At 38.3% G+C, this 13,437-nt stretch overlaps 1 protein-coding gene across 4 annotated transcripts in view; it reads right to left on the bottom strand.

Moving 5' to 3' along the window:
* Window positions 1-3,140: 3,140 nt before the first annotated feature.
* WWC3 (WWC family member 3) overlaps window positions 3,141-13,437 on the bottom strand; it is a 103,482-nt gene continuing 93,185 nt past the window's right edge. For 3 of the 4 annotated variants that reach the window (XM_042788893.1, XM_042788895.1, XM_042788896.1), the window contains exons 17-23: window positions 12,862-13,013; window positions 11,966-12,125; window positions 10,639-10,803; window positions 9,250-9,342; window positions 7,992-8,222; window positions 7,096-7,223; window positions 3,141-5,671 (exon numbers count right to left, since the gene is read on the bottom strand). In XM_042788893.1, coding sequence (XP_042644827.1) covers window positions 5,605-5,671; window positions 7,096-7,223; window positions 7,992-8,222; window positions 9,250-9,342; window positions 10,639-10,803; window positions 11,966-12,125; window positions 12,862-13,013 — 996 coding nt within the window. In that variant the 3' untranslated portion in view covers window positions 3,141-5,604. The remainder of the gene's footprint in view (window positions 5,672-7,095; window positions 7,224-7,991; window positions 8,223-9,249; window positions 9,343-10,638; window positions 10,804-11,965; window positions 12,126-12,861; window positions 13,014-13,437) is intronic. The other variant, XM_042788894.1, reaches the window with a different exon arrangement.

Below are 13,437 nucleotides of genomic sequence, written 5' to 3'. Positions count from 1 at the left end.
CAGCAACGCCCAGGTGTCGTATTTTCTTTCATCTTCGTGAAGTATGTAATCTCAGCAGCTTGGAAAGGAGACAAACCACAATTCCACCATCCCTTGCATTTTCCTTTCTCCCAGTGCTCCATTTCAACTTATCTGGACTGACTTCCCTCCATCTTCTGTGTCATATTTAAGCTTTGCAAGCTCACATCAAATGTTTTGTCCCTGCTACCTTCACTTCTTTGCTCTCCCCACCATCCATCCATCGCTACACTTGCAACCTTCTGCCTTTTCTTCAGTGCAACTGTCACTGCTTGAATGATCCAGCCTACTTTTCCTTTTCAAAACTTCTGCTTGTTCTCTCATCAAATGCTTAAAAAGCTAGGACATCCTAAAATGTTTTAAATGAAATAAAACAAAACCCAGAACAATAAAACAGCCCCAATTGCCTTCTCTCACATTTTGGTTAACAGCTCATAGCCATTTTTTTGAGGGAAATTTTTCTTTTTTGGGGGAGGGAGTGGGGTGGTTTTGGTTTGTTTGGGGTTTTTTTAAAATAATTTTATTACACTCTACAACCTATTTGAGTTCTACAACAAAACAATGATCTCCAAAGTTCTGATTGTAGAAGTTTTATACAAGCCACCAGGATCACGTTCTGCAAGGCAGAGGCTGTTAACTGTTCTTTGTGAAGATCGCGTACGTGTCTGTACATGCGCAATGTGTTTTACTTCAGGACATTCACCTTACTGCTCATTTTCCCATATTTGAATATTGTGCAGACTGGTTTTACCCCCTCGGGATATCCAGGGTTGCGCTTTTTATTTCCAAGCAGATACAACAGCTAGGTAGAGGGAGACCTTGCACAAACACACGTGGAAATATCCACGGGTGACTGAAGGCACACGCGTGACTTCCACACACTTCAAACTCTAAGGACCTTTTTGTCCCAGCGTGTTTGAGCAGGTATTTATGGATGCACTAATCAGGCAGCCCGGGCCAGCAAAACACGCCAGCTGATACAGGGTGGACAAACCCTCGTTTCAGAATGGCTACACGGCTCCTCCAAATCTTCTCTGTAAGCTGATGAAAGTTCTTGCGCTCCTTACTTCTGATACGGGGACTCCCCATACAGAACCCACCCCTGTTGGACTTCACTGAATTCTGAGCACTTCACCTGGAGTTCCCACAGCTTCCTGGAGCGAGGAGCCTGCCTTTAGAGACGCGCTTTGATTATGCCCTTCATACACAGCACTGCAGATCACAGTTCTCTACCACGCCCGGATCCCGAAGAGCCCCAGCCCCTATTACAACCATGTCCGTGACGCGTGGAAAAGCGATAGAAGTCCTAACTGCCCGCCAGTGTCTGATCTTTGCGCCCGCTAAAATCAGTATTAATAGACCAACCGAATTCTGTGGAGGAAGTTAAACACTGAGCACTTCATTTATTTTCTTGAAAATGTCTCTGCAATTTTCCTTAATCACTTTACGAGAGGGGAAATATGGAAACCAGCAAGCAGCAGTTGGCTGGTCAGACACACAAACTTCTGTACGTGGGAACTTCTGTGCCCCAAGGCACGCTCTGTAACACCAACCCTGTGCCCCAGACACAGAGTAGTCACTTTGTGCACTAACCAAATGAGCACAAGGGTCTCAATCCCCCCTTTTTTTCCTCGTCAGACTTCCCTAAATTCACTTCCTGATTTTACCTTGTCTATCACCACAGCTGAACTCATCGAGTCTCCTGCTGAATGTGTATTTTTAGTTGGATGGTCTAACTGCTAACAAACTAAACAAACAGAACACCTAATTCTCTATAGAAAATGTGTTTCTGTAACCTAGATATGTACATGTTCAAATTTGAAGAGATTATTAGAAATCATAAGAAACCAGAAAAACAGCTCCTAAGAAGCTCTGAACTCCAAAAATACTGAGATTTTTCCAAAGTGCAAGCAAATCACCTAACTGACATTTACAGATTCCAAAAACAAACCAGCATTACTCTTTGGTGTTTTCTTCCAATGATACTCACTCAATTGTGTGGTCTCAGAAAAAATAAAACACTTTTCACATGATGTTTTGGAAAAGATTGTTCTTGCTTTTGCTAGCCTGCAGTTTCTCAAGTCTCTCTGTAAATACATTTTTCCTCCTCTCAAAGATGTATGACTATAGTTAAAAAGGAGACCGGAGTCAAAACAAGCTGTAAAGTGCCCTCTTCCCTAAAAATTCAAACACCAGTTTTACATCCGCGGAAAACAAAACACACAGTTCATCTAATTCTTAAAAAAAAAAAAAAAAAAATTGCTCTTTTTGTACAGCACTTACCTTTAAGTCTTGCAAAGCGCTTACAAGAACTGCAGCAAGAAATACATATAAAAATTCATCCTTACAACAGAAAACCTATATGGACATACCCATTATAGCATTTGTTGTTGATCCTGATGGTAGTGAGACAGAGACGGTTGCTATTCTGAATGACTATTTCTGGCAGACTGTTTAAAAATAACCTAAACTCTGTCATACCCTTAACGCCTCGCAAATACTGGACAGAGACAGGAGTCGTATGTCAGGGCTATGATTCTGCCCGCACTCCTGCAGCTTCAGGTTGCAGAGAAACCCTGAGAAATGTCCTTTCTGCAATGATGCAGGTTTCGTGTTTCCTTTGTGAAACAGCAGTAAAGTTCAGCCTAAAAAAGTTAACCAGTATTCTTCTGAGTGGCTCCCACCTTGGACTTAATCATAAGTAAGATGTTACAGAACGAACAACGTCAACTTACTTCCAATACAAATCTACAATGTACAAATTTCTGCTGGGAAGAACAGTCAGTTCAACGTGTTGTAAGTGGCGCTACCCATGAATTCCAGGAATATTCAACTACGAGCCTCTGCTACAGCTGTCAGCTTGTCGTGAATGACAAGCATGTGGGAGAGCATACCCGTCACTCCTCACACTCTGCATCCACTTCAGGTCTTCAGTATAACCTCTCTAGGATCTCTGATTTCACAGATTTCCTCTCTTTCTTTTATTTGAAAAGCCATTACATTCACCTAAATGACGGTTTCTCAAAACGCAAGATTTCTTTATGAAAGCACCCTGAACGTGGCAAACATGAACCATTCGAAAACTGTCTTATGCTTCAACATACAACAAAACTCTATTGCTGTTTATGGCAAATTGTTTTATTTTGTAGAAGAAATACTTTCAAATAATACAAAAATGACACAATCATACAGAACTGTGACAAAAACAAGAGAGATGAATACTGAATAGGATAACTCATTACCACACCAAGACAGAGCTCATTGCAGCAGTCAGAATCACAGACCCTACAAGACGCGCTGATGCCATCTCGCAGCAGTCACTGTTTAAAACCACCAGCTGAACGCCCTGACAGAGAGGCCACCAGCTGCCGCCCCTCCGCTATACGGTCACGGCACGATTTAGGGTGGGAGGGAGGTCCCTGCCCCGAGCCCTGCTCAAAGCAATCAGGATGCTCCGGGCTATGTCCGGTCAAGCCCCCAACCCCTCCGTGGACAGGGGCTGCACCTCTCTGGGCAACCACTTCCAGCACGTGCCCACCCTGGCGGGAACACGGTGGTGTGTGTTCCAAGCCCCCAGCAGGCACGGCTGGTGTTACTGCACGGTCACGTTTAAACAGCGCTACTGCGTGAGGGCTCCACTGAAAACGAGATGTGAAATTCTGACTAGCTGGTCTTTTCAAGCGATGAGCGCTGAAAAGCTTGCTGGGCCCAGGGCTTTTAGCCAAACACTACAAATTTCTTACATGATTCGGTTTTTATCTGTATAGTTTCTGAATATGTCTAGTTGTGCCCAAGGAACCCGATATATACCCACCAAAGCTTGCTGGCAAAAACAGAATTCAGGATGGTTAGCATGATAAATGCTAAATATACTTTAATTTCACATATATTGCTACTTGATCTAATCACTTGATGCCTGTAATGATTATAGGCCAGACTAGAAAACAGGGTACACTACCTTAAAATTAAATGTCTGTGTTAATCAGTCTCAATAATTAATGGTTTAGGTTTACAGTCTTTTTTCCCAATACTTTTTGCCTCAGCTTGGACAAGTAATTCAGTTTCACTTTCAGGTTTTCCTGATCTTTGACAAGGTAACAGAGTATATGCTCTTGAAACTCACAAAGAACACTTACTTACAGAATATTCGAAAATACTCTGATTGGTTCTGGTAAATCTGTTTAGGTTTTGGTTGTGGTTTTTTTGACTTCCTGATGTATAAAAATCTGGAACCAATCTGACCTTTACTTTACTTAAGAGACAGCATGATCTTCCTTCTAGGAGATTCCAGCAATTTGCAAAGTCAGTCTTGTTTTGGGCACCTCTCTTTGTAGGTAATGTATCATTAGAAAAATATGAGAAACTCTATTATAGTAGCTTAGTAAAGAAGTATTTTTACATACTTGCAGGATGCAAGGAGACAAAACTGGCATTCTCGGGAATTCAGGGTGACAGTCTTTCATTAAAACAAACGGTCACAGGTAAAATTATTTCTTACTGGATTTTAGCTGGTCCAACTAGCAATCAAGTGAGCTGTACCTTCCAGAATTATACACCTTCCTCCTGGAAAGTGTCACTGTTCAACAGAACTTGCATGCAGTAACCTCAAAACACATCCTTTAAGATGAACATGTGTTTAAGCACCCTTAATTCAGCTGCTTTCCGAAATCAGCACATACGTACTTTCCTGAATCAGATCAGAATCTTTAAAACGGTAGAAATTACCGTAATATTCCTTTAGCAGTCTTTCCACACAGCTAGCTCACATCGCTCTTTTACTTGCTTTTCATTGAACAGCAAAACAAAGACCTGTCACCCTTTTCCTTCCTCCGTTTAAACTGAGAATCTAGTTAAGAATATAAAGATACTTTAGACACAACTGAAATGAAAACAATCTATTAGTGCACAGTAAGAACATGCAAATGGATTCTGCAACGTTTAACATCACTTCTATTCAGTGTTAAACTCATTGCAGGTGATAATATTTTGCTATAACACAGACAGTGCTAAAAGATACAATGTACATAATAAGCTACAGATAATAAAGCTGAAAAAAGTGACAATTTTAGAACATAGTATTTTCATTTCAGGTATCAGAAACAAAACCAGCTCAATAGTTCCATTCTACTGTATGACAAATACTGAAGAACAAAATTTCAGTCTTAAAATACATCTTAAAGTAGGTATTTTCCTTCAAGGAAAAAAGGCACTATAAATAAATTACACTACAGTGAATTTGCCTGAACTCACTTTGTTTCTGTCTTCCAGCCTTTAAGTCAAATAAAACAGCATAAAAACTGTACACGCTCTTAACAGGATAGTCGATCTTTTATAAAATAAGTTGTCTTCAGAGATGTCAGTTTCACAACAAGGAAAAACCAAGCCTTGTTGCAGTCGCTATTATAAAATATATATGTATATATATTTATATATATGTTTTTGTTTACTTTTACTTTTTTTACTTTTTTTATTTTTTACAAAACGTGTATATTAGCTTTTGCACATTTTTTTTTAAAGAAACTTGGCTAATCTAATAACTTCATTAAAATAAAAGCGATAAATACTTCATGTTTACAATGCAACATGTCATACATCATCAGCTGGCAGAGGAGGTATGTTAATCCTTGGTCTTGTAAAAAAAGCTATCTTCTCTCTGTGATCAAAACAAGATGAAAAGGAAATCAATCAAATACATGCCTACAGTTGTGGGTTTTTTTCCCCAAGAACATGGTTTCTTTCCTCTGGTTATTAGTCAGTATTTGTTATTTACATACTGAACTAATGGTTTATTTGAGTACAAGAAACTTACAAAAACTATTAAACCTCGCTGTATACTTCTGGCAACATTCCACTGAGCACAATTACTATTTTTGAAAACTCAGGTGAAGTTTTATACAATTCACTCATAGCTGACTGTGAAAAGGTTTCACAAGACAAGCCCTGCATAAGCCTTTCTGCAATGCAAAGTTCACCCTTGTACATTTTGCAATAATGTCTACCAAAAAAAAAGGAAAAAAAAGACAGCAGAATTATCTTTTCGCTTCTTTACTGAGCAAACAGTACATGCTGTAAGTGTCATAAGAAATGGATGTGTGCATAAAAAGGGCAAGAATTTAAACAAGGAAGACAGCTTTTGCTTCATTTTCTACATCTCATTTTATTCAGTTCCCCATATCTTCTTATATCTCAGCAGACAAAGCATAAACACCCCTCATTACCATAAGCATAAGATGCAAAAACTACCCTAAAATTTCTATTCCTCTTACTTCCTCCCCATCTTTCTGAGAAAGACCTTTCCAATATAATTCAAGCAAAAAAACTACATTAAAGGACAGACAGCATTTTTATTCCACTTAAGCATTCCCTGCAAAAAAGTTCTAAAAATCTAAACACGGGATAAAACAGTATAATGCCACATTGTGGCTGAGCTATCCTCCACATCACTGCACTAACATTTTCTTACTTCTACTCTCAATAAAAATTATAGACATTTGAATGCTGAAGTAATAAAGTCTTCCTGTGAAATGCACACTGTTCAGCAATGCCACTTGTACCCAAAATAAGTGGTCAGAAAAAAAAGAAGGCTAAGAGAGGACATATACCATGTGAACACAGATGAAATAGGTAAAAAAACAAAGAAAAGGCTTCTTTAGAAAAAAGCTGGGATATTATTCAGCAATTTTTAGAGAGAGAGTGTTATTAATAATGACTATGTATTACATTAAACAAACTGTGCCCACAGGCTTGCATTGAAGAATTGACAAATGATTTGAACTTAACAGTGACTAGGCTAAGCTGGAAGATTCACCTTAGCCATGTTTGCTCTTGAAAACTGTTTTTATTTATTTTTTTTTTTTTAATTTCATGTATTTTAGAATTGTAACACTGCAATTTTACCTTAGCTTTAGCTCTCTGCACTACAAGTAATTCAAAGGAAACTCACGTGTCCAAATCAATATACAGTTAAGAATTACTGGCTATTTAGAAGACACACAGAATTTAAGTTAAACGCTTCAGAGAGCTTGAACCTCTCTAACGGACTGTTGCTATGCTATTTCAGCACACGTTACCACTTACCTAAAAGTCTGCACCTGAATAGGCTCCTTCTGATTTTGCCCACGCAACTGGTATATCTCTTTTGATGCTTTCTTTAGCATCTTTTCAGCTGCTTGCTCTTGGTGATGTTCAAATTTGGTCTGTCTGGTCTGAAAACAAGAATATAATGCTTAAAATAGTCACGTGAATAAATAAAACACAAGAACACTCAGGTTAAAATAATGGAGTTTTTCCCCCTCACCAAGTACATCGCCTGAAATAGCTGATCATCTAAAGAACTATAAATTCAAAAGACTGGCAGTGTTGTTTCATTCCTTAATGCTCTTCAGACAGACATGTATTAAATTAATGAAATTTATTGCACACTGATCTGTCAAAAAAGACCTCAAAATAAATTTAGGCTCACTCTTTGTCTCTGATAATCCAATGACAGTGCTGTCTGTTGTGCAGTTCTTGCCACTTTTTGCCTATAAATTCCTTCTCCAAGAAAAGGAAAAAAAAAAAAAAAATCACACAAAAAAAAAATCACATGCTGAGGGAACTTTCCAAATAAACTATCAAAAATGAAATATCAAATCAGCAAAATTTCTTTCAAAGATCAGAAGAAAATTATTAAAGTTTCAATACTAAATATCTTTAACAAAAAAAATCCAAACCAAAACAAAAAAGCCCCAAGGCAAAAGAAAAAGTGCTATTGGCATACAGTGCCATTCTGCAGTAACTGTCCTCGAATAAATACAGAGTTTGGTAATAATCAATGCAATAATTTTTACTGTGCTAACTTTAAGAATATAGAAGCAACATTCAATGTTTGAAGTTCTGTAAAAAAAAAGCTCTTTGGCCATCTTGTCACAGTCAAGAAATTTTGAAACCAAAAGTTTCTAAACATGTGGAGCGTTCATCTCATGTCACCATACCTGCCTTTCTGCTTCCTTCAACAAGTTTCGGAATCGCTCATCCCGAAGGACCCAGTGGGGTAGATCCGTCTGCCCTCTGAGCTGGGCATCTTCCAGACGCTGTCTCAACTCTCTTAAAACACATATCTCCTCGTTCAGCTGTCTCTGTCTAGTTCTGGATGCCTGGAGATCCAGCTCCAGGTCCAAGGATGTCCTTGCCATAAGCTCAGCCAAAGATGATCTGCAGGACTGCTGAGTTATTAGGATTCAAATAAATGCACAATATATTACTCTCAGCATGGTATACTGGTCTATCCTTAGCTACATAAAGCATACATTTTCTGTACTTCACACACAAAGTCTTTCTTGACACAAAAGATTGGAGAGATTATTTAATATCCCATGGTGAAAGGCTAACTAGCTGTAGGGGTTTTCTGTACCATACATAAACTTTTTCAATTATATGCTTTCTACTACCTCCTTTTACAGTCTTCCTTTGGCTTATAAATATTTAACTAATTCAAGTTTATGGACTCAACTTTCATGTTATGATGATAATAAAAGGGATACAATATGAAAAACTCATAACGGAGTCACGTCAGAAAATACTGTACTGAGCAAGATTCCCCTTCAAGTGCTTTATTCAGTTCTGGTTTTAAGGGATATTCTGAATAAAAACGAGCGGCATGTCTACTCGCCTACACCAGCAAGAAATTAACTTCTGCTGACCAAGCTGAACTGTATGCAATTTGTATACAAGGCATTAACGTGTTACCTGCCCTTTTCTGCCCACTTGTTCTGCAGCGTGCAGGGTGGCACAGGGACAAAAGGAGAGCTTAACCTATCCATTCCTAAATACTCGGGCCTCAGATACTACGGTTTCTTAGGCTGCATGTGAGGGGAGCAGGGTGTTTGTCCCATTCACATACACTTCTCTGGGGCTGCGCCCTGAATCATAAACTAGATTTTAAAGATTCAACAAAGTTTACATCTAAATCAATATAAATTCGGTCCTTGTTAAACTCATTTTTGTCTGCCACACCTTTTTTTTCCTCCTCAATAATTGTTCACAACTACATTTCACTTCTCCATGTCTATCTTTTAGCTTAAAAAACCCAAACCAAACCGAAACCACACACCCCTCCCCTAGTTACCTTACGAAGCCATATACATTTCCTAAAAACTTCAGACTGTGCTTGTAGACACCTAAAGCTTTGCTATAGAAGTACCAGTGCTCTAGCAACTTAGTGAAAAGTAAAAAGCAGTTCCCTAGGTATACCTGCTTATACCGCAGAGTACGCCTCTCCAATGTATTCCGGACAAAAGGGGATTTCCTTGGCAGAGTTGAACTGTCACTGTCACTGCGATACAGCTGATTAGAAAAGATACGGAAAATACAAATTGCTTTTGACATTTATGTATAAAAATGCACTGAAACTGCCATGCTTTAAGCAACTGATTTTTTTCAACTTTAGTTATTTATAAAAATGTGTGTGTGTGTGTGTACATATATATGTATATATATATATAAAATAGTGCTCATACTGCATAGTTAGAATAAATCAAGAAACTTCAAAACCATCAATATTTTACAGCTAAGTTTCATCAAGCGTTATTTTAAATATCCAAGACAATGTACCCTAAAAATGGGAGGAAGGGGAGTTAAAGGCGATAATATTTCTTCCTAAAGCATTTACTGTCATGGGCACAAACAATACCATTTCCCACTTCTTTTTACCCTCTGATTTTAAGTAAATGCAGAATAAGTGAGGGTGTTTAAGAACTGTTAACTTTTTGCACTGTCTTTGTTCCAGTGTATGAGGGTTCACATTCCCTGTATCACAAACAGATATGGAATCCAGAAATCAAACTGAAGAATTTGAAGGGGTCCACAGGTGCACTATGTGCAACATAAATGAGAGCACAAATACCAGAAGATCCTCAGTTTAGGTAAGAGCATAAAAGTTAAAAAGCATTACTGCATTTTCAAATTCCAGCTCTCAATAGATTATGAAAGAGTACCATTAAAGCTACATGCATTACACCAATATTGCAAAATCAATGCCTGTATATTGATCTGCAATACTGTGAGCCAACTGCTTATAAGCCTTTTGCCATTCAACAGAGCAATTGGCTATGGTGAGCTTGAAAATTGTTGTGCCGATCCTCAACTACTTGCACCAGTGCACCCAGGCATCTTAGGTCCCACTGTAACAGGCATCCTATGACTGATACTCATGACAGAAACCAAAGTCTTAAGAATATTTATGCAATAACCCTAAGATTATGCATTCAGTCCCCTTTCCCAAACTTTTAGGTACCTGAAAGTTAAACGTGGCTTCTAAGCTAGCTGTTTATACACCTCATTAGACAGCAATATATCTCTAAAATCAGCCACACTAGCCTAACATCCAAGGTTGCCAGGGAAAAGAGCTTAATATCTAATTTGTCATAGATTCTTCAGTTTTAAATTAAATAAATTGAGGGTTAAACTCTTAAAAGAGCCAGGGGACCTCTTCCCCAGTGCAATGTTTAAATTCGATGAAAGATTATTCATTAGTATTAAGAAGTAGCATATGTTTCTTATAAATGTAATAAAGCCTTAAGAAGAAATTATCCAAAATACTTGTGTGGGGGCCCCTCCCCCTTCTTTTTAAACCTTACTCACTCTGCAAACATATTGACTCCGTGCTCCAGGCGAGAAGGTCTGGGAACGAACAATAGTGCTACTGCGAACAAAGGCAGAACCCCGTGGCCTGCGGCTAGTTCTCTCTTTTGGAAGAATAGCAACTTCTTCAGGAAACAGATCCTCAGTGTTAGTTTCCTTATCCACCTAAAATTTCAATGAAGGAAAATCTTTTATTTTTTCCTTATTTTCTCTCTCTCACTGAAAACAATCAGACATTTCAACAATATCGTAAGTAAACAATTTGCCCTGCTAGCTAGGTTTAAGTTTTAATGAGCACTGAGAACAGAGGATAAATCACCTCATTTCTTAAAAAGTTTTAGAATTAGGTCATTCAAAATTATAAGATTACTTTTCAGAAGCCTTTGCTGGAGCAGTAACAATTATGAGATGCAGTTATAACGTGAATCATAGCTGCAGAGCACAAGGACTGCATTCAGCATTGGCAACTGGGCATTAACCGAGTTACCACCTGATCTCCAGCCTCAGCAGAAGAAAACTGAGTCACCTTTCAATAAGCAAGGTGACTCTGAAGCAAGCAACCACCTTAAAACTGGAGGAAGTCAAGCAAAGAGAAGTTACTCAACAAAAAAGAATTAAAAGACTGATGAAAAAATGATACAAGAACACTAAAATATTCAGAAATGCAGAAAACATATGCCACTCTAGCAAAGCTTCCAAACTTGAAGATAACTCACTCCTCAATAGGAGGTATGAGCTTCCCTAAAGGCAACACAAACAGCTTATGTTCTTCCACTTCAGTGGAAGTGTGCTGATTTCCGCTTATTCAGGATTATACAAAAGATTCTAAATTCACTGGTATCAGCACAATTGTTCTGAAAATTTCAGCTGTATTTCTTGTAACACTGAAACAGCAATGCAAGTCTTAAAACATTAAGCCTCCTTCTTTGCAATTCATTAAAAAATTCTTATTTCTAAGAGCACTGGAATTCGATCATGATTTTTTCTGTTACAATTTCAGGTCAACATAGACATTGATACAAGTGCGTATTAACAGATTAGATAAAGGCAACAGTAAAAATAGCTTGCCTTTTGATATAAAAATCTAATTCTGTCCAGAAGTAAGTAGGATGCAAACAAAAAACCCCAGCCCTAAATAAAGAATTTTTAACAAGTCAAAAGGCACACCACTGTCATGAAGGGAATGCTCATACAGGGCTGCTGATATAATTTCCAGTTCTTTTCTCTCCTGATCAATTCAGACTCAAACTCAAGGAGCAGCAGTAACACATTCTGTGTGCACCAGGCAGCGTAGCAGTTTCTGTACTGCAGTGTCTTCTCTCATTACCTTCAGTGGCGGAGGCTGCATTTTTCCAGAACTGTACTGGCCTGCTTGAGTTGCAAACATGTGTCCAGCTAACGAATCCCCGCAAAATGGCTCTGGATAAGGAGGACTAGTCTGGGTGCAATTACTGCATCCACTGTCAACAGATTCTGCTTGCCAACTCCTAAAGTCAGAACATCACAAGAATTTTGTAGGTATTAAAAAACCCCATGCAATTATGTGTCATGTTTATATATTTCATTATCCAGGTTGGTTTATCATTTTAGAGTATTATTTCTCCAATAAAAATACAAAATTTTCAAAGAGAGAACATATCCCGCTTGCATTTCTGCAGATGCAGACAAGCAAATACATTTCATGCTTAAAAAAAAAAAAAATCACCCTCCCTAATTTTCTTAAAGCATACGTTCTGGTTTTTATAACAATACTAAGAAAGCAATACAAAAAGAACAATGCAACTCATGTAACAAACTAGGAGTATTATTAATGATGAAATAGCATTGTAATAAACCCTGAAATAGTAATAGCTGTGTTGCATGTTCACTCCATAAGAATTGTAATGCGTATCTTTCTTTGACATTTTCCCATGTCACCATAAAATTTTTGTTTTAGTACAGTCTTGTTGCAAACCCATTACAGTTGCCTTCCCAGCAAAGTTTCTGTTTGATATGTTTTCCCACTCCCCAAATTCCAAGTCCTCTAAACTCAGCCACCTATTCAAATAAGGTTTTCTCCTGTTTGCATGCCTGCACATAACAACAGAATTTTATACTTGTTACACTAACAGGGAGCAGATCTCAGAATTAGGACCTGCTGTTTCTCCTGCTGTATTTCAGAATATACCCATAGTGTAAATATCACTCAGCTGTTTGATAATGTACTTAAACTACTATTTTTACCTTTCTGATATTGCCTCTGCCTGATCTTCCTTTCTTTCCATCTCCAGGATTTCCTCTTCTGTGTACTCCAGTTTCACTCTCTCTTCTGCCAACTCTCTCTCAACTGCTTCCAGCTGGGCGGTGGTCCTAGCTAACAGGGCTGTCACTGCATCCTGAAAGGTAAACAAGACTTCAAATAAAACCGTTGGAACAAGCCAATGTGTTTAATATATATTATTCAGAGAAAACAAAATAAAAACTTGGCCATTGTATGTTCCTTAAAAAAAAAAAAAAAATCTGTCCTAAATCTCAATGATCAAAAAGTACATAGTATTCCATGAATGCAACTTCTCACAGAAACCAGGCAGACTTTATCTCACTGTAGAACACCACCCAGCAAGCTAGATCAGAAAAGACCTCTGGAGGCCACCTGGTCTGATGTCCTGCCCAAAGCAGGGACAGCTTCAGAGCCACAGGTTGTCCAGGGCCCAGTCAAGGGCTGAAAAATCTCCAAGGATGAAAACTGCACAACATTTCTTGACAACCTTCTGAGGTGCAGTGGCAGAAATTTTTAATGCGTTATAGTTAGTTGGACTT

Source organism: Tyto alba, unplaced genomic scaffold, assembly GCF_018691265.1.
Source record: "Tyto alba isolate M040663 unplaced genomic scaffold, T.alba_DEE_v4.0 Super-Scaffold_14, whole genome shotgun sequence".
Taxonomy (NCBI): Eukaryota; Metazoa; Chordata; class Aves; order Strigiformes; family Tytonidae; genus Tyto; species Tyto alba.
The sequence above is the reverse complement of the archived record's forward strand: the minus strand, read 5'-3'. Positions and strand labels throughout refer to the sequence as shown.